The sequence below is a fragment of the Microcaecilia unicolor genome, chromosome 10, assembly GCF_901765095.1.
Source record: "Microcaecilia unicolor chromosome 10, aMicUni1.1, whole genome shotgun sequence".
NCBI classification, from domain to species: Eukaryota; Metazoa; Chordata; class Amphibia; order Gymnophiona; family Siphonopidae; genus Microcaecilia; species Microcaecilia unicolor.
The window spans coordinates 144,761,183-144,785,787 of NC_044040.1; the positions used below are offsets into that span (position 1 = coordinate 144,761,183).

General features: G+C 43.3%; 1 protein-coding gene across 1 annotated transcript in view; it reads left to right on the forward strand.

Annotated features, from left to right (window-relative positions):
• The first annotated feature begins 5,422 nt into the window (after nt 1–5,422).
• Nucleotides 5,423–24,605, forward strand: part of INPP5D (inositol polyphosphate-5-phosphatase D) — a 420,594-nt gene continuing 401,411 nt past the window's right edge. The window contains exon 1 of the mRNA XM_030216155.1: nt 5,423–5,628. Within this exon, the coding sequence (XP_030072015.1) occupies nt 5,483–5,628 (146 nt within the window). The 5' untranslated portion in view covers nt 5,423–5,482. The remainder of the gene's footprint in view (nt 5,629–24,605) is intronic.

The following is a 24,605-nucleotide window of genomic DNA, read 5'->3' on the forward strand; positions in this document are numbered from 1 at the left end:
TGCAGTATGTGCAACCCATGTCACTAATTGTGTGTGTGAGTGAGAATAAAAAGATAGTTACTTCTTCCATTAAAGGCCTGGTTGAAGAGCCAGGCTTTCACCTGCTTCCTGAAGTAGAGATAGTCATGTGTTAAGCGGAGCCTTTCAGTCAGTGCATTCCAGAGTGTGGGGGCTACTCCGGAGAAGGCTCGCTTGCGGGTATCACATCGTGTAATATCTTTTGGAGAGGGTGTGATTACTGATAATCCTATGCAACTTAGAATTTAGTCGCACCACGTTACAGAATACACATAGTGAGTTGTGCTTGTAAATCTTAATTAATGCCAATTAGTGCTGATAATTGCTTGTTAACATCCAAGTAACTGCGCTGATTAGCTAGTTAACCTATTCAGTTAGACGCATTGTTATAGAATACATTTCAATTTCCACACAGAAATTAAGGCGCTGTATATTGAATCCCAATCACAGCTATGCACAGTTCCAAATCTTTAATTATTATCGAATATCCAAACTAATTATTGCACAATACATAATAATTAAAACATTAAAGTAACTATCCACACACTGCAATCTCACCACTCATTCAACACTCATCAAACTCACAAGGATTCCATTGACACCAATTCATAGCAACATCCAATGGACATTATAATTATCATGTAATACATATCATGGCTGGCATCAGAACAGAGGAATTTAGAGTGGCTAATCCAGCTAACAAAAACTGCAGTCCTCTACAAATTGGCTGAATTGCTGTAGGTAGTTCACCATCAGTTCTCGATCAGATTCAAAGTTTTGCAAACCCGACACGGGTCCCGCTGAAGATATTGTGAACTCCAAACACTCCAAGACTCCAAACTTAAGCAGTATCACATATGTATCCTTCTACCAGTAATCTCCTGTTGTTGCCAGCACCAAATGCCTCAAGGCATAACCATTATCAGTCGGCCAAGATTTATCCAAGTACAGGAATCCTTCTGACTTCAGATTGAACTCTCATATCCAGCATGACCCCACATGGTCCGTGTTTCGCTCTTCCAAGTGTCATGAGGGGTCTGTTCAATTTAAAAAGCAACATCAATTAAACACCCTTACCCACCATATTCACACTAACAATGAAATCTGCTAAAGCCATCATTTTGAAAGTGTCTTACCAGTCAAAACAGGTAGCTGGGAAACTCAATCATGCTCCCATACTAAGCAGTGGGTGCGTAGGATGCCCGCGCATGCGTATGGTGCGTGGCGGGAAAAGTTCTCCTTAAATCCCCTCCCTGTCAAACTGCTAACCATTCAATTTCCCTGTTTAAACCATAGGGGGCCACAGTGTTCCATTGAAAAATCATATGCTGTTCCTTTCTTAAAGACATCCGTGAAACATTACACCCCTAGGGGTTGTCACCATATGAAGAACTACAAATTTTAAGTCTTGAACGTCATGACCTTTAAGCTGCCAATGAGAGACAAGGGGAGCTTCAGTGCACTGTAACCGCAGATTGCTCAAATGCTGCGCGATACGAAACTTCATCTTATGTACGGTCTGACTGATGTACCATAACCCACATGGGCATACAATCCCATACACACATTTGGCAGAATTACAATCAGTCCAACTATATAACTGGAACCTTTGACCCTGCGAATGCGGAATCACCACTTCCTTCATTTGTAAAGCGTATTGACAGTAAATACATTGCTCACATCTATAGTGCCCCCTCATCACACTTGAAAAATGCATTACCATCCCTTGCCTGGGAAAAAAGTCTCTCACCTAAACTGTGCCCTCTTGTAAACGCAAACATCGGCGCCTGTTGAAATTGAAGATGTATTGCCAACATACCCCAGTGTTTTTTAATCTGCACTATCGATTTGGATACACGTGCATAGGGTAACACACAAGTGAGGTGAGAGGGGGACTTTGATGATACACCTTGTCTCAACCACTCCGGCTGGGCAATAAATGCTTAGCCAGCCATTGACCTAGCAGTAAAGAATCTGGGTGGTAATGACCTACATATGTCAAAAGCCACTTGGCGCACATCCGTTACACGTGCCACAAAATAAAAAATATTTTTCAGACGCGCATCAACATTGAAATTACTGCAAGGTCCATGGGCTAACCGGGCGGTAACTACAATTTGGTACTTGTTTGGCGCATGTAGGTGCCTACGTGGCTTTTAAAAGGGCCCCTCTATTACTTGCCCTCTAGTATAAAAACAGATGGATACTGAAGTCCTTGACAGTCAGGTGATGGATATTTTGGCACAACTTGAAAATTCTAACATTGAGGATTTGGTTCCTGGAATATTGTTAATTCAGCTAGCTTTGGGGTAGACCAAGACTGGTTGCGCTAGTTCTGAAAGTAACGCCTATGTCAGTAATGGCAAAAGAAAGTGCACCCTGAAGCAGAGCCAGCGCTCAAAATGTGATTGCATTGGTCCTTCCTTTGTTTCATTATAAGTTGTATTTCACTTCATTTTTCTATATAATTCAGTGACCAGTGATGAAACGTATACTGGTTTAGCTGCAGGCTTTGTATTTGACTGAACTGGCATTATAGCCCTGCAATTGAGCCCTAGGTGTGGGAAATATATACCATACCCAGCACTACCTTCCCAACAGTGAGGTATAATACATCTAGATTTATTATACATGACTGTTGGGAAGGTGGTGCTGGGTATGGTATATATTTCCCACACCTAGGGCTCCTTTTACAAAGCTGCACTAGCGAATCCAATGCAGCAAATGCGACAAAAGCCCATTCAATTCCTGTGAGCTTTGATGCATTTGCCGTGCTAGAATCACCAGCTTGGCTTTGTAAAAGGAGCCCCTGGTTTGAACACTCTTGTATATTAGTGGATATACTTTAGGCATTGAGTCTTTTTTGAATTTTACTGTTAGGATATTTCTGGATATATCCAAAGAAACTCGATGGACGAGGAAGCAATTTGTCTTAAGACCTACAGTATTGCAATTAGGAGCCATGTACTATTTCAAATTTCCCTGTAAATGTATAATTAAGTATAAGAATACCACGTATGTTTTTTTTTATTCTTTCCAACTATGTGCTTTTGTTGGTAGTAGGAGGCTGACTGCAATTTCTGTAACTGAACCCCTCTCCTCCCCACCCCCACATGTACCAACATAATGGTTTGCTACTTTTTGAATATCGTGGCATGTGAATAGTTTTATTATTTCAGACAAATGTCATTTCCTTTCTTCACTTGGATCTCGCACTGTTGGTGAATAATTGAATTAGATACTAGGACATTTTCAATATGACGTCTAAAAATATTCAGAATTCAAGTGGGGAATATAGCCGCCATTTTCAAAATAGAAAAATGTCTATCTTTTTTTTTTTAATGGCTATTTTCTAGATGTTTTTGTGCTCTGTGTATTTATCTTTTGGGTCCATTTTCCAAAAAAAAAAAAAAAAAAATCCAAGTGAAAAAGGCAGAAAATCAAGCCATTAGGATGTAGGGGGATCCAGCATTCTTAGTAGACTGGCCACACAGATATTCCAGGAGAACAATGGGGCACCCTAGGGAGCACTGCAGGGGACTTTAAATAAATGCTCCCAGGTACACATGTCATCATTGCTCTCTTATCTTGTCTTCTGAGCCCCTCCCCCCCCCAAAACCCACTACCCCCAACTGTATACCACTACAATAGCCCTTTATGGGTGAAGGGGGCACCTATTTGTGGGTATAGTGAGTTTCTGGTGAGTTTTGGAGGGCTCACAGTTTCCACCAAAAGTGTAACAGGTAGGGGGAGTTATGGGTCTTGGTCCACCTGTCTGCAGTGCACTACACCCACCACTAGACTACTCCAGGGACCCGCATGCTGCTCTAATAGACCTCAGTATAACATCTGAGGCTGGAAAGTAATGTTTTTAATCACATTTTTGGGGGGTGGGAGGGGGTTAGTGACCATTGGGGGAGTAAGGGGAGGTTATCCTTGATTCCCTCCAGTGGTCATCTGATCATTTAGGGCACTTTTTTGTGGCTTATTTGTTAGTAAAACAGGTCTAGACCAAAACGTCCTACTTATAGCCCTGGATGTTTTTGTTTTGTTCCATTGTGTCAGTAAAATGTCCAAGTGTTAGAAACGCCCAGTTCCTGCCACTGACATGCCTCCTTGTGGTTTGAACGCACTTCTGATGGACTTCATAGGAAAATATCTAAAAATTGGTTTTGAAAATACCAATTTGAACGTTTTTGTGAGAAAACCTTTTGGACATTTTTCTCTTTTAAAATGAGCACCTAGGTGTGTTTGCCTTTTCTTTTCTACTTTGGTCCTCTTTATTTATTATATTTACCTCATTCCTTGTATTTATGTTTATTCTTTATCAATTTACTATTGTTGATGCTGTTAACAAAATTGTAACTTTTATATTAAACTGTACCTGCTGTACACCACCTTGGGTGAATCTCTTCATAAAGACGGTTAATAAATCCCAATAAATAATTAAATTAAATATTCATATTCTTGTCCAGTTTAACTTTCTGCACATGTCTTTACTTGGCGATTTAACTGTGAACTTATAAAATGAAAATTAAAAATAAAAGGGAATGACGATTTTTACAGCTATCTAGCCTGTGAAGAAATGTGAAATATGCTTGAGTTTGAGATACAGAATACTGTTCAGAGGAGATCAAGCCATTGAAACTATTGATTATTTTGTTAACTACCTCATTCTATTTTTACAGACTGTTTGTCTTATTGTTTTCTTGCTCCTTCTTGTTTATGTATATGTACGTTTCTTGAGAGCCCATTAAAAGGGAGTTTTATTGTAATTAAAAATGGTCTTCCAGTCACATTTTGTCTTTTGAATTTACTGTGCCTAATCATTATTGACATCTAACAATTTTAGCTCACTATCTGGAACCTGTAACTGTCTGTGTGCGGTAAGAGAGAAGTTGAGGAGAACTCCAGTGCATTTTTGGCCATGGACACTATTCTATTGTTAGTGCACTGGCCTCTGGGATGTCCCTCAGCCCCACCAATCTGAGAGATCCACACAAAGGCAAGATGAAAGCCGACCAAAGAGAGGCTGAAAGGCCTTCTTCACCTCCCTTTTTTTATTTTAGATTTAGAAATAGATCTTTGTTCCTTTACCTTTTTTTCCCTGGTGAAATTTTGATACATAATTAATCTATTTCTTTTATTGCTAATCAGGTATAGAATAAGGAATAGAAAAGAAGGACTGTTTGGTGTTTGCATCTAAGGAGATGACAGAGGTTTCCTGTGTGGCAGTACATGGAAGGGTAATGGAATGATTGAGAGAACATGCCAGAGGGAGGTATTGGTCTATGTATTGCTCTGGGTCTGCAATGAGGAAGTACTCTGTGCAATGCAGTTTCCTTTCCCTTTCTGCACAGCTTAAAACAGGAAACTGAGTGAAAGAGGGTGAGAGAGTGTACAGGTTCACACAGACAACGGGGGGCTGCACAAATCCACCAAGTCACAATCCAGGTTCCTTCCCATGCTTCCAATGATGGTTCATTGCTGGTACCACAGGAATATCACTCGCTCCAAAGCAGAGGACTTGCTCTCCAAGGCTGGCAAGGATGGTAGTTTCCTGGTGCGGGACAGTGAGTCCATCTCTCGAGCATATGCCTTGTGTGTGCTGTAAGTACCTTTTGATATTTTAGCTTTAACCTCCTCTGCATAGGTCAGAGTATCCCAAACCTGTCCACAGCCAGTCAGGTGTTTAGGATCTCCACAATGAATGTGCATGAGATAAATTTGCATATGCAGTATTTCCAGTGCATACAGATTTATGCCATCCATATTCATTGTGACGATCCTGAACACCAAACTAGCTGTGGGGTCTCCAGGACACATTTGGGTAGTCTTGTATTTGAAATCCCCCATCACATACATTGAAGGTAAAAGCATCATAAGAACGGCAACATCTACAACTCACAGAATTGTAGCAGGAAGAGGACAGCAAATGGTGGAAGTCTAGCCAAATTAATTCTTAATATACACTTTGAGAATCAGAGCAGAATGTAAGAGTTTTGAACATATCAGAGTAGATGTATTGTGCAAACCACACACCGTATATGATCTAGGACAATGCTAGAAGAGCAACAGGAAGGAGCTTAGTGGAATAGGTGAAAGAGGACTTGAAAGATTAGCTTAGGTTTAGTGTGTTCAGCACAGAATTATGCCTGCAGAACCGGAACCAAATAGTAAGGTTAAAATAATACATTTATTTACACTGCCCTATTTAACAGTATCGTAAACTCCTGTAATTCACCATTCTCAAATCTTAGTATAGTAATGATTCCCATCCCATGCCTTCCTGCCCTGTACTGTCTCATCAGTTAGGGAACTGGATTGTTGAAGCATCATCAATGCTTGTCTTGTTTTTTTTTTTTTATTTGAATATACGGTAGTGCATGTTTCTGAAAGCTATTTGCAGAGAATGGTACTTAAGAAAATTGTGACTAGATTTAGTCCTTCTCAGTTAATAATCGGATAACATGACATGGGCTGGGCTGTGATAGGCAGAATTCACTCACTAATAGTCAAGAAGGGGAGTAAAGAGATTACAACAGCTTTGCTTTTCTCTCCTAATCAACCAACTGTGCCCAGTAAATTGTGGTGTATATTTGTATGAGTATATGAGTGTATAAGCTGTTTCTTTGTCTCTTTTCCACCTTCTTGCAAATGAACTGAAGGTGATGTGCACCAAATAAATGAAAGACAATAGAAAGCACAACAAATATTTGTGTAGAAATTTCAAGATTAAACAATGAGTAAAGTGATGTTGTTAGTCCACTTTTAAAGGTAATAAGTAGAAATAAAACAAAACATAGAAAAGAAAATAAGATGATACCTTTTTTATTGGACTAACTTAAAACATTTTTTGATTAGCTTTTGAAGATAACCCTTCTTCTTCAGATCAGAAATGAACAAATATTGACAAATATCAGAATATATAAGTGAAATGCAAAAGCATTCCAATGACAGTCTCACAGGAAGAGAGTGGAGTGAGATGGTGAGAAACAGGGAGAACTGGTGGGTAGGTGTGAGACAGGGAGAGATGGATGGGTGATAAGAGGGTGACAAAGCAGTATAATTTTATGGTTTATAGTGGGATAGAAAGCCCAGATCTTTGTTAAATCCTGTCTGGTGAGTGTCAAAATATTTTCACAAAAGAGAGACTCTCAACAGACTGGAATACAATTTTAAATGAAAGAACACGTAATTCACCCCACACAATGGACAAACAATAAAGTCAGTGCTTTTTTGAGGGGGTACTTGGGGGTACTGAGTACCGGCACCTTTTCCATTGTCTGCTAAAATTGACCCATGGTCCCTAAGTTTTAATGAAGGAACTCAGGCTCTACACACCAATTCTGCCTTGTCATAGATTCTATGACTGGTTGCAGGGGGCCTGGCTCTTGTGGGGTAGGTCCCTCAGTGATCAACCCATTCCTGAAGGGTGGCCTGGCTTTTGAGTACCGGCACCTTTTTCGCTAGAAAAATCGCACTGAATAAAGTATACAACTACATAGAAAGTTTCAGACATAGAGTGAAATCACAGCAAAGAAAAGAAACTTCTGTACCCCTCTCCACCAGAAAGAACAAAAAAAACCCTACAAAATAACTGAAACATTGTCATCAAACCTGTAGACAAAGGAGGAGTAGCCTAGTGGTTAGTGCAGTAGCCCTTGATCCTGGGGAGCTGGGTTCAATTCCCACTACAGCTCCTTGTGACTCTGGGCAAGTTACTTAACCCTCCATTGCCCCATGTACAAAATAAGTACCTGTATATACTATGTAAACCGCTTGGAATGTAGTTGCAAAAACCACAGAAAGGTAGTATATCAAGTCCCATTCCCCTCCCTCCATAGTGATCATGATGCACAAAAATACATTGAAGAAGGACACAGACAGCTCTCAGACACCACATACTATAGGAAACTGATTGAAGAACCCAGACAGGATTATTCTAAACAGTTGAGACCAAGAAGGACACATACAATATAGTGTACAGGTATATTAGAAAAGTTCTTTATTTCAATGGCCAAAGACCCCAACACATGTTGTGTTTTGGCCTAAAGGCCTGCATCAGAGGTCCAAAAATTCTGATGTGTGAAATACAATGTTTTATATGTGTGAAATGCAATATTACACAGGTTGCTTTTTCCACAGCAGACTCTAGTCACAGAGTCTGGAGGAATCACAACAGCAAATCGCATTGTATTCACAGCACCTAGCTGCATTGGCACCAAATATAATTTATAACAAGAGGATCTTACGAAACTGGGAGACTGAACAACCAAATGGCAGATGACTTTTAATGTGAGCAAGTGCAAAGTGATGCATGTGGGAAAGGTGAACTCAAATTATAGCTACCTGAAGCAAGGTTCCACATTAGGAGTCACCACCTAGGAAAAGAATCTAGGTGCCATCATTGATGATACATTGAAACCCTCTGCTCAGTGTGCATCATTGGCTAAGAAAGCAAATAGTATGTAAGGAATTATTAGGAAAGGAATGGAAAACAAAAATGAGAATGTTATAATGCCTTTGTATTGCTCCATGGTGTAACCGCACCTCAATACTATGTGCAATTCTGGTCACTGCATCTCAAAAAAGATATAGTGGAATTAGAAAAGGTACAGAGAAGGGTGGCAAAAATGATAAAGGGGGTGGGACGACTTCCCTATGTGGAAAAACTAAAGCAGCTAGGGCTCTTGAGATCGGAGAAGAAATGGCTGAGGGGAGATATGATAGAGGTCTATAAAATGCTGAGTTGAGTGGAATGGGTAGACGTGAATCATAGGTTTACTCTTTCCAAAAATACTACTATTAGGAGGCATGCAATGAAGCTACTAAGTAGTAAATTTAAAACAAACTGGTGAAAATATTTCTTCCCTCAACGTGTAATTAAACTTGAATTCATTGCCAGAGATTGTCGTAAAAGCAGTTAGCTTAGTAGGTTTTGAAAAAGGTTTGGATAATTTCCTAAAAGTCCATAAGCCATTATTAAGATGGACTTGGGAAAATCCATTGCTTATTTCTGTAGTCTCCTCAGTTGATATTTTAGAAGCCCACAGTAAAGACTGTTGCAATAATCCAGTCTTGATATACAAAAGCCACTCAAAAGCCAGTCTGCCTTGTTGGGCAGACTGGATAGACCATGCAAGTCTTTATCTGTTGTCATTTACTGTGTTGCTATGTTACTGTAAAAGGATGAGCGGAGATAGCCTAGGGGTGGAAGGAAATACCGTAGGAACCTAAGTGGCAGATAAATATTTGTTAAAATGACCCAACACAGCAATGTCTCCGCTGATGCCTGGTCAACTTCTCCCAACCCTCCTATATGGTCTCGCATTTTACTATCCTCTCCCTACATAATCCTACAACCCTCCATCTCTCTCCTCTCCACCCAGTTAGCTTAGTGGGGTTTAAAAAAGGTTTGGATGGCTTCCTAAAAAAAAAGTCCATAGACCATTATTAAAATGAACTTGGGGAAAATCCACTGCTTATTTCTAGGATAAGCAGCATAAAATGTTTTGGGGTCTTGCCAGGTACTTGTGACCTCGATTGGCTACTGTTAGAAACAGAATACTGGGCTTGATGGACCTTCGGTCTGTCCCAGTATGGCAAAACTTATGTACTTACTAGTAAAAAACGGCCCATTTCTGAGACAAATGAAACAGGCACTAGCAAGGTTTTCCTCGTAGTGTGTATCTTTGAGAGAGAGCGTGTGTGAGAGTGACTGTGTGAGAGAGAGAGTGAATGTGCGAGTGTGTGTGTGTGAGAGAGAGACTGAGAGTGGGTGCGAGTGTGTCTGTGAGAAACAGTGTGTGTGAGAAGGCGAGTGTGTGCCAGGGGCTGTCCTCCTCCTCCTCCCTCCTCCCAGGGTCCCCTCCCCCTCTCTGTTCCAGGGTCCCCCTCCCTACCCCCGTTCGAGGGTTGTTGCCCCTCCCTCCCAGTGTCAGGGTTGTCCCGTCCCCTCCCTCTCTCCCAGTGTCAGCGGTGTGCCCTCCCTCTCTCCCCCCTCCATGTCCTGTCAATAGTCTTGTTTTTCTCCCCTGTATCCCCATCTCCTCTACGTCTCCTGGCCCTCCCCTCCCCCCCATGTTGAACCCAAACATTGGCAGGTGTTGCGCCAGAGGATCTGTTACGTAATCCAGTGTCCTCAACCATAGCCCCAACAGTGATTGCTCCCCCACCCCCTTGCACCATTGCTTTCAGTGTTCCATACACACTCCTTCCCTTTGTATGCTACCATCAATATTCCCTGTTCATCTGCCCCCATTCATTCCATTGTGTGTGTTACTCCAAAATTGCTCTTCTACTGCTGTCCTTGGGTGCCTTCAAATCCTGGGTGTGTCAGGTGTGAGATGTTCTGTCTGCTTCTGAATCCGCAGTGCTACCTGATTTGGCTCCTCATTCTGTTCTGTGATGTAGTGAGGAACCTGTGGGGTCTGACAGGTTCTGTGGAGAGAGGCACTGCCAGGCCTTCAATCCCAGCGTCTCTGACTGCTATGAGGGCCTCTTCAACAGTGTTTACGCTGTGCCTGCACTTCTGAGGCAGCTGAAGATCTGAATAAGCGAAATTTGTTGTAATTGAGTACCTGTCACGCTCCTGAGCTGCTGCACGTATTCGCCGCTCTCTGCGTCCTGGCCGCTCCTTGGGCCCACCTCTGTGAAGGGGAGCATCAGCCATGCTGGGTGGGCGATGCTCCGACAGCACACTGGTCACCGTGTTTGTTACGCCGGCCATCATGGTGGCGGTGGTGTGTCGCTGTTGCCACTGCAGCAGTTTGGAGTGCGAGCCATTTTGCCAGCGCTGGCGGTGCAAGGATAGAGCTTGTGTTGCGGCTGCAGGGCCCGGGAACTGTTCTCATGCCTCCGATGCCCCGGATTCGCCACTTGCGTCCTGGCTCCACCTCCTCATGACTAGGGTTACCATTTGTCCAGATTTCCCCGGACATGTCCTCTTTTTGAGGGCATGTCCGGTGTGTCCGGCGGGTTTTGCCCGCACGCACATTTGTCCGGATTTCTGGACAAACGTGCGTGTGGGAGGGCGTGCGTGCGGTTGCGCGATCCAGATTCGGCGCCATGGGTCTCCCCTCCCCTTCCTTACCATCTTCCCTGGTGGTCTAGTGACATCTTCGGGGCAGGAAAGAGCCCCCTCTTTCCTGCCCGGAGCGCTGCCTTGCCCATCCTCCTTCTTGGTCTCAGCTGGGGATTCAAAATGGCCGCCGAGAGTTGAAGTCTCGTGAGGCCGCTTCAACTCTCGGCGGCAATTTTGAATCCCCAGCCGAGACCGAGAAGGATGTAAGCAAGGGCAGGCAGCGCTCCGGGCAGGAAAGAGGGGGCTGTTTCCTGCCCCGAATACATCACTAGACCACCAGGGAAGATGGTAAGGAAGGGAAGGGGAGGATGTGACGGGTGGAGGGGAGTATGTGATGGGGGAGGGGACTATGTGACAGGGAGGGGAAAGGGGGCGTGGCGGGGGCGTGGCATGTGTCCTCTTTTTCAGAGGACACAAAATGGTAACCCTACTCATGACCCGTTCCTTCCCTACGTCAGTTCGGTCGTGACGTCGGTCGTGACGTCATCACGGTCGACGCGAGAGCGTGACAGACAGGTATGGGCAGTGGAGAGGCTTCACCACCATGAATCCACGAACCCTTCATGAAAGTGGGTGGAGCTTGGGTGGCTTCATTCGAACGTTGGGGTTGCGAATTATGTCCAGATGGGGCGTGGCTGAGGGTGGGTGTATGAGGGCGGGTGTATGAGTGAGAGTGAGAATGAGTGGTGTGAGAGGCTGCAACAGTTCAGGGCTTCAGTGTTTCCCTGCCACACAGTGAGCTTCAGAATTGGAGGTGAGAATTATTTATATGGATATGTACTTAGGTACCCCTCCCTCTGTATGCCCAGGATCTCTTCCCCTCTCTTCCCTCCATCCTCTGAAGTCCATCATCTCTCTCTCTCACTCTCTCAGATGTTCTAAAATCTCCTCCCTCTTGCCCTAGTACCCCCCCACCCCACCCCTTATGGTCTGGTATCTCTCATGGATCCAGCATTTCTCCCTCTTTTTCCCTTCAGTATCTCTTCTCCAAACACCACCTCCAAACTACAGGTCCAGTCAGTGTTTCTCCCCTGAGCTCCTCTCCTTCTTCCTTCCTTCCTCCCACCATTCCCCCCCCCCTCCCCCGCCTCTCATCCTGCAAACCTAGCTTTGCTGGCAGCAGCAGCAGCAATTAGGCAGACTGCATGCAGCCAGCCTGAAGTCTTCCCTCTGCCATGTGCCACCCTTGTAGAAACAAGAAGTGAGTCAGAGGGTTCAGCATGCAGCAGAGGGAAGACTACGGGCTGGCTGTAGGCAGGCTGCCTTAATTTCTGCTACCATTGCCGGCAAAGCCAGGCTTGAAGGATAGCAGGTGGAGAGGGGATTGGGGGAGGAAGGAAGAGAGAAAGAGAGAGGGGCTTAAGGGAGAAGTGCTGGACCCATGGTGGGGGGCAGAGAAGTGATGCTGAAGGGAGAAAGTGGGAGAAATGCTGGATCCATGGGGGTAGAGAGAGGAAGGAAGAGGGAGAGATGCCGGACCTATGCGGGGGATGGGGTAGAGAAGAGACTCACAGAGGGAGGGGATTATAAACTGGGGACAAAAAAGAGTGTGAGAGCAGCACTGCAAACTTATCAAAATCAAAACAAAACAAAAGATGATGAGGATACAGGACTGGGGATTTAATGAATCCCTTGAAGGCCCTAACCGCATGCCACTATTTAAGCATGGTAACTAACTGGCTGTCAGGCTCTTGGCACGTCCTTTGCTTAAAATTATACAATGACCTTAAATGAAATAATTTCAAGTGTTCATATGTTTCACACTCACCTGGTGGTTCCTGTGATTCAGTGTTTGCTCTTACTGTATGCCTTGTTCACATATTTAAAATGTCCAGACTGGAACCATAACTGACCATTTGAACCACAGATGACTATGGTCCCACAAACGCTGAAAACCAGTTATGCACTCTGGCAGGTGGAGAAAGTTGGTTGGAGCAAAGAGACTTTCTGTTCCATATGTAGATCTTCAGTTACCAACAGCTATAAGGAAGGAAGTACAGTGCAGAAAATAATTAACAATTTGACTGGGTTTTGTAAATACATGCCTGCATTTTACTTAAAAGCAGATCTTTTCCGCCAATCTAATAATAGGAGTGAGGGCTCTTAATGAATCTCACTCTGTGAAGTCTATACAATCTTAGGTAACTGAGGATAGGTGCCCTAGCATGCCTCTGGCAGATATAGAGGGGCATTTTCTATATGACATCTATGTCCGACTTTACACGTTTTGCAAAAAACGTCCAAAATCTGAAGAGGAAAGAAGTTCATTTTCAAAAAAGAATAAAAGTCTATCTTTTGTTTTTGAAAATACTGTTTCTAACAAAGTTTTGTGCTTTGGATGTTTTGTGTTTTGGTCCATTAAAAAAAAAAAAGTGAAAAATGTTGAAAATCAAGCCATTGGGATGTAGGAGGGGCAGGCATTTTTGACTGGTCTCCCAGACATCCCAGGAGATAAATGGGGCACCCTAGGAGGCACTGCAGTGGACTTCAAAAATATGCTCCCAGGTGCACATCTCACAGTTGCTCCCTTATCTTGTCTGCTGAGCCCCTCAAAAGCCACCCAAAACCCACTGCCCACTACTGTACACCACTACAATAGCCCTTATGGATGAAGGGGGCACCTATATGTGGGTACAGTGGGTTTTGGATGAGTTTTGGAGGGCTCACAGTTTTCCCCACAAATGTTACAGGTAGAGGGAAATAGGGAACGAGTCCCCCACTCCATGGTGCACTGCACTACTCCAGGAACCTGCATGCTGCTCTAATAGACCTGGTTCTAACATCTGAGGCTGTCATAGAAGCTGCTAAATCATATTGGTATTCACATTTGTGGGGGGGGGGGGGGGGGGTGGGGGTCAGTAACCACTGGGGGGATATTGGGGGGTCACCCCTGATTCCCTCCAGTGGTCATCTGGTCATTTAGGGCACCCTTTTGTGCCTTGTTATAAAAACAGGTCTAGCTCAAAACTTCTTAGTCCTGGACACTTTTGTTTTGTTCCATTATGGCTGAAAAACGTCCAACTGTTAGGAATGCCCAGATCCCGCTTAACACACTCCCTTGTGATTTGAATGCACTTCTGATGACTCAATAAACAACACGTTATTGAGCAAGACTCCTGATGCAGGCCTGACGGCCGAAACACAACAGTTGTTTTGAGTCTTTTCATCAATAAACAAGCTTTTTAAGATTCTTGTCTCCAGGATTTGAATTTCCGTGGTCAAACATCCCACTCTCATTTATACTTGGACTTCATAGAAAAACATCTAAAAATTGGTTTTGAAAATACATTTGGATGTTTTTGTGAGAAAAACGTCCAAATGCAGATTTATGCCAATTTTTGGACGTTTTTCTCTTTTGAAAATGAGCTCCATAGTAACATAGTAAATGACGGCAGATAAAGACCTGAATGGTCCATCCAGTCTGCCTAACAGTCACATTCATTATCAATTCAAGATTAAATCAACAAGGAACATGATATTATATATTTGACCATGGTCTTTCCTTGGTGTTTCCGGGACATAGACCTTAGAAGTCCGCCTGGCTCTGTCCTTATCTTCCAACTACTCCTACTAGTCATTTCTAGAGCGCTACTAGATGTACGCAGCGCTGTACACATTATATACAGGTACTTTTTCTGTCCCTAGGGGGCTCACAATCTAAGTTTGGGCAATGGAGGGTTAAGTGACTTGCCCAAGGTCACAAGTAGCTGCAGAAGGAATTGAACCCAGGTTGCCAGGATCAAAGCCCACTGCACTAACCATTGGGCTACTCCTCCACAACCATGCAATCTTATATTGCACTCGAGATGCAATTGGCAACCACTGGAGTTGCCGTCAAAGCCGACTTCAACCTATCCAAATCCATCTTGTCATTTGCTGGATAAAGACCACAAAAAGTCTGCCCGACACTGTCCTCACGTTCCAAATTACTGGAGTTTCCATTGAAGCTTTCTCCGGCCCATCCTAAACCAGATTGCTATATGCAAGACTCAGACCATACAAGCCAGCCCAGCACCGGCCTTAGTTGATGCAGCCAGAGTTGCCATCTAAGCCCCACTTGACATGAAAACACATATGCAGCCCTTTAAGTTTAGAGATCCTCTCAGGCTTATTTTCGAAAGAGAAGGACGCCCATATTTCGACACAAAATCACAATATGGGCGTCCTTCTCACAGGGTCACCCAAGTCAGCATAATCGAAAGCCGATTTTGGGTGTCCTCAACTGCTTTCCGTCGCGAGGATGACCAAAGTTCATGGGGGCGTGTCGGAGGCATATCGAAGGTGGGACTGGGGTGTGCCTAACACATGGGCGTCCTCGACCGATAATGGAAAAAAGAAGGGTGTCGCTGATGAACACTTGGACGACTTTACCTGGTCCTTTTTTTTTCTTATGACCAAGCAACAAAAATGTGCCCTAAACCACCAAAGGGAATTGGGGATAACCTCCCCTTACTTCCCCAGTGGTCACTAACTCTCTCCACCCTCAAAAAAAAATTTAAAATATTTTTCCAGCCTCTATGCCAGCCTCAAATATCATACCTAGCTCCATGACAGCAGTATGCAGGTCCCTGGAGCAGTTTTCGTGGGTACTGCAGTGCACTTCAGGCAGGCGGACCCAGGCCCATCCTCCCCTACCTGTTACACTTGTGGTGGTAAATGTGAGCCCTTTAAAACCCACCTGAAACCCACTGTACCCACATGTAGGTGCCCCCTTCATCCCTTAGGGCTATGGTAGTGGTGTACAGTTGTGGGGAGTGGGTTTTTTTTTGGGGGGGGGGTTGAGGGGCTCAGCACACAAGGTAGGGAGCTATGTACCTGGTAGGAATTTATGAAGTCCACTGCAGTGCCCCCTAGGGTGCCCAGTTGGTGTCAGGGGGACCAGTGCACTACGAATGCTGGCTCCTCCCACGACCAAATGGCTTGGGTTTGGTCGTTTCTGAGATGGGCATCCTCGATTTCAATTATGGCCAAAAATTGGGGACGACCATCTCTAAGGACGACCATCTCTAAGGTCGACCTAAATTTTGCGATTTGGGCGTCCCCGACCGTATTAGCGAAACGAAAGATGGACGCCCTTCTTGTTTCAATAATACGGGTTTCCCCGCCCCTTCGCCGGGATGTCCTGTGAGGACGTCCTCAGGAAAACTTGTGCGCCCCTTTTGATTATGCCCCTCTCTGTGTTCATTCTATGCCTTTTTGAATTCACCACAGTTTTTTTTTGAATCTGTATTAGGAAGGTAATGTTCAAAAGCTTTATTTATTTATTTATTTGTACATACATATATTTAGCCCGCCCAGAAAGGGTTATAAATATACATGCAAAATTGTGGGATACAAATGCAACAAATAAATAAAATGGTAGAAGAACACATACATAAAACATGGGCCTATTTATATGTTCCATCTTTGCTTATGCCGTACACTAGTATTTCCCAAGTCCAGTCCTGGAGTGCTCCTTGCCAGCCAGGTTTTCGGGATATCCACAATGAATATGCATGAACTTGATTTGCATGCACTGCCTCCATTATATGCTGGTCTCTTTTGTGCATATTCATTGTGGATGACCTGAGGAACTGACTGGCAAGAGATACTCGAGGACCAGACGTGGGGAAACACTGCCCTAAGTTATTAAAATGTTTTATTATGTATTATGTTGACATTGTAAGTAGTATATTATGCCATACTTTGTATTGTTATTGGAATATGTGTACTGCGGTAATTGTCTATTGCTTATGTTTGATTTATTCTTACTGTACACCACCTTGAGTGAATTCCTTCAAAAAGGCGGTAAATAAAGCCTAATAAAATAAATGGGCATTTATAAAATTGTTTACTTGACATTCAGGCAAACATATGTGTGTACTTCCTGCTTGTGCATAGGTTTATCTAGACTGCACAGAAGCATCCTTGTGTCAGGTTGGGGAGGCATTATCATTTACATGAACATTTGTGCATGCTAAAAAGTAATTGTAAATGTTTGTGCATAGTTTCCCTAGGGTAATTCTCAAAGTAGAAGTCACTTTTAAAATGTGGCCAAGTCTGCACAGTGAAAAGCATGCAGATACTTTGTACCTGCTTGGTTGGTATAAAACTAAACCGATAATTCCAGTGACAGTACGTAATTGTGAACATTTTCTGCACTGTGTTGCAGAAATTATCGTGACAAGTTAATCTCATTTGGCAATATGAACATCAGTCTCTATTGTGCATTAAGCCTGTCACTTGAGAAGCACCAAGCCTGGGATTGTTGTGTGATGTGCGTGTAGAACTGCCAACCTGGGGAGTAGCACATAAGGGGCCCTGACCTTTATAGTGGAAATAATATAGCCTGTAAGAAGATGGATATTTTATTCTTTAAGATTACAGTAGCATTCTCATATTTGACATCCAAGGGAGTTTAAGGGTTGGTTTATCTATTGGGGTATAAATACCTTATTATTCAAGAGTCGAATATACTGGTAATTTAATCTCTGGTCCTTGAAGGCTAATTAAAAATTATAGTGAGCTCAGATCTTTAGGCCTTGAACCAGGAGCATAGCCAGACCTCAAGGTGGGAGGGGGCCAGAGCCCAAAGTGATGGGACACATTTTGGTATGCCTCCCCGCCCCCCCCCCCCCCCCCCCCACTGCAGCCTTGCTGCCCCTCACCCACCCACTGCTGCTGCTGCTCCACATACCTTGGCTGGCAGGGGTCCTCAGCCCCCACCAGCTGAAGCACCGCTGCCGCACATGCCTTGGCTGGTGGGGGGTCCCCAACTCCCACCAACTGAAGCGCGTTTTCCAGCACTGGTGTCCAGCGCCGTCGCATTTCCTGCCCTGGCTGCTCTCTCTTCCCCTTATGTCATGTCCGGCATGCTCGTTTTAATGAAATTGAGCATGCGCGCATGTTCAGTTTCACCAAAACTAGTGTGCCAGATGTGAGGTTTAAAAAAACCCTGGAAATTCAATGCCAGTCATCGGAAATACCTACCACTGGCTGAATATCAGGCCCCATAGGGCTACTAGATTCTATATATCATGTCTAAAAAATCGGCACTGAAATGAAAAATGTCTAAGCGTATTCTATAAAGTGTGCCTTCATTTAGGTGTGCTTTATAAAATAAGCCTAAATTTCCATGCAATTTATAGAATACTCCAAACGCCCATCCATGCAAATAAATTTAGTCACAGTCAGTTATCCCAAGTAAAATTTGGTGTAAATCCCAACGCCTAAATTAGGCGCAGACTGGGAGTATTCTATAACAACATGCATAGATTTTAGAAACACCCATGACCCACCCATTCCACACCTATGGCAGTGCCCCCTTTTCAACTATGCGACTTACGCACATCACGTTGCAGAATATGCTTAAACAATTGTGCACAGAAATTCTATTTAATGGAAATTAGTGTAAATAATTGCTTGTTAATTGGCAATTATCAGGGCTGATTGGCTTGTTAACTAATGAAATTGTGTGCGCGCAACATAAGTCACGCTATATAGAATCCCGGGAATAGTGCCTAAATTCTCTAGCACACAACTACAAAGGGGGCACGTAGATGGGTGGGTCAGGGGCGTGTCTTGCAGTTGCATGCATAAGTTATAGGATACTATGACTTACATGAGCAACTGCCAACTTTAGGTGTGACCATTTACACCAGCCTTTGACATGGTGTAAGTTCTCATGCCTAAAGTTTATCATGCACATGCCAACTTACTCTCTATTTTATAACAGCAATTTTGCTCGCAATTGCCATTATTGATCTGGCACTTAGCACCCTTATTTTTCGTGTCTAATTTTTGATGCTCTTTCTTGAATCTACTCCATAGTGCAGTGTTCTTCAATGCAAGGTCTGGGTGCCAATGGTAACCCCCAGAGACCTCTGGGGCGGCCCCCATTGTCCTTCTGTTGCTTTTCTGTTACTCTGCCTCTCTACTCAGGCTCAGGGCAGAAAATGGAATGTGGATGGGGGGAAGAGCCGCATGCTTGAAGGACAGAGCCTTTTTCAAAAGATAAAAGAGAATGCATTTGGAAATGCTCACAACCTTCAGGATACCCCCAGTGAAATTTGAAGGTGGGCTGGTGAGAATGCATGTCATTGACACACGCTGGTCAGCACTGTCATGGTCCTGCATTGTAAGATATTTGGTGGCTCACCTTCATCTCATGGGACTCCAAAGTGGCTCCAGCTTAAAAATTAATGAAGACCACTACCATAGTGCGCACATGTGTACATTAACAGGAAAGAATGCACACTCTTCCAACAGACTGTGCAGTGTTTCCCAATAGTCCACACTACATTCCAATGGTGTGCATTCTTTCGGAAGAGCATGCACTACTAACATGGGGGGGGGGGGGGGGGGGGGGGGGGACCAGAATTTCAGGTTTTTCCTATTGTTTCAGGACAAAAATGGTACAAAGCAAGAAAAGGAAATATCACTGACTTTTCCTTTGCCATTTCAATTGAATGCATATCCCTAATGTTGACTGCTTTATGACACACTGTTACTAGGTGATGTGCACTGTGGTGTACCCAAGTGTTCCTTCAGATGAATTTTATAATCTGTCGCTAGTGGTGTACAGATGTTAATGCTACAGAGTGCAGAACAGTAAGCAGACAATTTTCACTTCTTGTTTCATTTCATTTTACCACTGTTGTTTCACCTCAGTTCACCAGTTTCAGATGTTTTAAAATAATCTTGACAGCAGCATGAGATCAAAAAAACCTCTGAACATCCTCTTTGTAGGTCATCTGTCTCATTGCTAACATGAAATAAGTATTGACAAAGTTTAAATGATTCTGTGCCAGATGCATTTTGCATGGACTTATTAAGTGTGGGGTGCTGCTGGGTTGAACATTGTCATAAACCTATGCCAGTAACACCTGAATGAAATCCTATATTAAAAATCAGCATTGAATACATACAATGCCAGCAGCTGAAATAGCTTCTTGAGATCAGCTATTTCCTTAACAGTTGGATACACTTCAGTAAAACAGTGAAATGTGTACTGGAGTTACTAACACAGTGCTATGGAATGACCTCACTCTATAAGTTTGAGGTTTACTATGGATTCTTAGGGCTTTGACATGGGTATGCTTTGTTTTTCTGCTCTGGGGATCAGACATAACATAACAACATAAGAGAAGCCATACTGGGTCAGACCAATGGTCCATCTAGCCCAGGTCACAAGTACCTGGCAGAAACCCAAATTGTGGCAACACTCCATACTACAAATCCCAGGGCAAGCAGTTGCTTCCCATGTCTGTCTCAATAGCAGACCATGGACTTTTCCTCCACAGGGCCGGCCCTAGGGTTTCTAGCGCCCTCCTGCAGTCTATTAGTCGGCGCCCCTACCCATCCAGAGGCGGGATCACTATGGCTCCGCCCCCACAGTAGACACACCCCTTTTACCAGCCATGGCATCATTGAAAATATTACACCAGTATAGAAGAAAAATAACTTAGCACACAGACCAGGAATTAGGAGAACAGTCTTGCCAACTCTGAAAAACAATGTGTTATCAAAATTTCAGAATCTAACAAACAGATCCCTATTCAGACACTTGGCCTTGCAGTCACACATGTAGAACAGAGATAGCCCCTCTTCAAATTCTTCAAACATTAACCTGAAATCCTAAGAAGTTAGACTCTGCATGCAGCACAATAGCCTTCCCATGGAGCACAGCTTAGGATCTAGCTAGGACAGACTTAATCAGCATAAACTAACATATTCTACAATCTGAGTTGGACAGACTAACAGGAGTTACTGAAGTGGGAATGAGAGATAGGTGATGGTTAGGAATTGAAAGCAGGCATCTAGCCCTCCTGTCCTGTGAGTTGCTGTGTTGGGGGTGGGGGTGGAAAAGGGTGGGTCAGATGCAGCACTAAACAGTAGTCTCTGACAAAACAAGGGTCCAGGCTCTGCTGTGCTGTCTCTGTCTGAGCCCTCTCTGGGCAGAGGACAGAGGTTAGCTGAGCTCCCACAAGTTATTTCAGAGCCAGTGACATCCTCTGACAAACACAAGGAGGGTATTTCTCTGCTTGGGAGGGGGGAGGGGACCGGACAGAGAGCTGACAGCTTTGGAGCCAGACTGAGATGAGCAGCAGAGATTAGATACTCAGCAGAGGTTGCTTGCTTGCAAAGAGACGCCCTTGAAGGCATGCGCCCTCCTGCAGTGCTTACCCTGCTTACTGGGTTTGACCCGCAATCCTCCAGGAATTTGTCCAAACCTTTTTTAAACCCAGATACGCTAAACGCTGTTACCACCTCCTCTGGCAAAGAGTTCCAGAGTTTAACTATTCGTTGAGTGAAAAAATATTTCCTCCTATTTGTTTTAAAAGTATTTCCATGTAACTTCCTCAAGTGTCCCCTAGTCTTTGTACTTTTGGAACGAGTAAAAAATTGATTTACTTCTACTCGTTCTATACCACTCAGGATTTTGTAGACCTCAATCATATCTCCCCTCATCCGTCTCTTTTCCAAGCTGAAGAGCCCTAACCTCTTTAGCCTTTCCTCATATGAGAGGAGTTCCATCCCCTTTATCATTTTAATTGCTCTTCTGTGAACCTTTTCTAATTCTGCTATATCTTTTTTGAGATACGGTGACCAGACATGAACGCAATACTCAAGGTGCGGACACACTATGGAGTGATACAAAGGCATTATAGTATTTTCGGTCTTATTCACCATCCCTTCCTAATAATTCCTAGCATCCTGATTGCTTTTTTGGCTGCCACCACACACTGAGCAGAATATTTCAGCGTATTATCTACAATGACACCCAGATCTTTTTCTTGAGTGCTAACCCCCAAGGTAGACCCTAACATTTGGTAACTGTGATTCGGATTATTCTTTCTAATGTGCATCACCGTGCATTTGTCCACATTAAATTTCATCTGCCATTTGGACGCCCAGTCTTCCAATTTCCTAAGGTCTTCCTGCAATATTTCACAATCCGCACGTGTTTTAACAACCTTGAATAGCATTGTATTATCTGCAAATCTGATCACCTCACTCGTTGTTCCGATTTCAATATCATTCATAAATATGTGAAATAGTACCGGCCCCAGTACAGAACCCTGCGACTGAGAGAAATTACCATTTAACCCTACCATCTGTTTTCTGTCCAATAACCAATTCCTAATCCATACCAGAACCTTGTCTGTCTCAGATCAACCATATTTAGAAATTAGAAAAATTCCTTGTGGACAATTATTCTCTAACTTCAGCAAATCAAACTTCAGGCTTTGCGTATCTTGAGAAACTTGCATATGTGGTTGCTTGGTCTGGCCCTTCTTTGGAAGATAAGAACATATTATCAGCTTCATTACAGTATGTGTAATTCTCATCCTTTTCCTGACATCACTCTCTTAACATCGCTAGTATATGAAATTGGGCGGAGGGTATGTACTGAGCATGTTCACACTGTGATGTTTGCTCAAATAGAAAGCAAGAATCCAAAAATGCTTTCCTACACTTCAGGGATCAAACAGCTTCATTTAAATATGCTCCAAAAACTTACAATCCATTCTCGCTATTTGCGGCGGTATGGTTCTTAGAAAACATTGGAAATTTGTGAATACCAAAATACAGAACATATGGGAAAATAGGGGTTAGGTTCCAGCTATCCCTATATTTCCATGAAACGGTGGAAAGTGAACAATTTGTTGTATGGGAAATGAACGGTTCCTGAATAGGACAGCATTAAAACACATGCAGCTGGATTTTGCTGAATTATAACTAGGCTGCAGAATTAACATGCTAGTAATACCAGAAACGCAACACAAAAGTGAAAAGGAAAAAGATTGTTTCAAAATGTGCATGTCAGCACAGTGGCATGAATGGCAAATTGAGTCCTCTATTCTCACCTTCACGGATACATGAAATAGTGAATACGGATAGCGAGAACACACTGTACATAGTTTACCTCTATATGAATCAATGGGAAAACCTAGCATACTCAAGTAGCTATTATAAAAACCTATAAACATCAATAAACGCTTACATAAGCAGACTTGATATAAATATGAATCTATTTAGAGAAAGGGAAATTGCAGGTATTATTTGCTAATTTTCTGTCATAAAACCATAAAATATAATAGCAGATAAGGGCCATAAGGTCTAATAGCCTGCCCATTTTCTACTGGTTGCAGTATCATATTTTATCTCCACTGTCCCTGCACTTCCTTGCAAATAAGTATCTGTTTATCTCATGTATTCTTGAATTTTGTTGCAATTTGTTTCCTCTACTTGGTTGTTCCAGAGATTTACTTCCCTTTCTGTGAACACATATTTTTGTTGTGGTTGTCTTTGAACAAATATATCCCCCAGTATTTTACTTATTTATTTATTAGGATTTATTTACCACCATTTTGAAGGAATTCATTCAGGAGTCCTTTTACCAAGCAGTGGTAAAACGGGCCTGCGGTAGCGGTTAGGGCTGTTTTTGCCATTGAGGTGGTGGTAAGGGTTCCTATGGTAACCGGCAATTACCACCAGGTTAGCGCCACACTAGAAACTATAGAATTTATTTTGTAGTGCAGGAAATGACATGCACTTGAGGCAGAACTACTGCCGGTGGCTGCACTGGACCGGCGGTACTTCGGGTTGCCGCATGGCAAACCTGATGCTGCACAGCAAGCCTTTAGTAAAAGAGTCTCTCAAGGAGGTGTTCGACACTTAAGGCTGGATTCAGTAAATACTGCTCAAAATTCGGTGCCAAAAAAATTGGTGCTGAACGGTATTCTATAATGGGCATTCCGGGATCGGTGCCCTTTATAGAATAGTGCATAGTACCGGGATCCGCACTCAACTTGGGACGGAAGGAGCTACATGAACTGAAACCAAGTGTAAATCTTGGCGCACAAGTTACATGTGGATCTGTTCTAGCCTATAATATTGCATGCATTGTAAGGGAATGCCCCTGATCCACCCATGTCCCTCCCATGGCCACACCCCCTTTGCAGATCTGCACAGAAACACTTAGGTGCTATTCTATACATGTTTATTTTTATTTTATTTATTACATTTGTATCCCACATTTTCTTGCATAGCAGTAGGCTCAATGTGGCTTAAGGTTCTGGAGAGGAGAGTACCAACTCCGGGAATATATACAAAGTGGAAAATAGAGTAACAGTAGGTGCAAGGAAGCTGATAAAGTTCCGGAAAAGAGAATACAACTCTGGGACGAATATGTGGAGGGGCATAATCAAACACGAACACCCATCTCCATGGGCGTCTATGTCCAAAAAAGGGTATGCGAAGAGGAGGGACAGACCGTATTATCGAAAAAGATGGGCGTCCATCTTTCGTTTCGAAAATACGGTTTGGATGGACCAAATGCCATGAATTTGGTCCCTTCTGAGATGGACTTTTTTTTTTTAGCGATAATGGAAACTAAAAATGCCCAGCTCAGAAACGTCCCAATCCAAGCCATTTAGTCGTAGGAGGGACAAATGTACAACACTACTATAGCTCTTAGGGGTGAAGGGGGCAACTACATGTGGGTACAGTGGGTTTT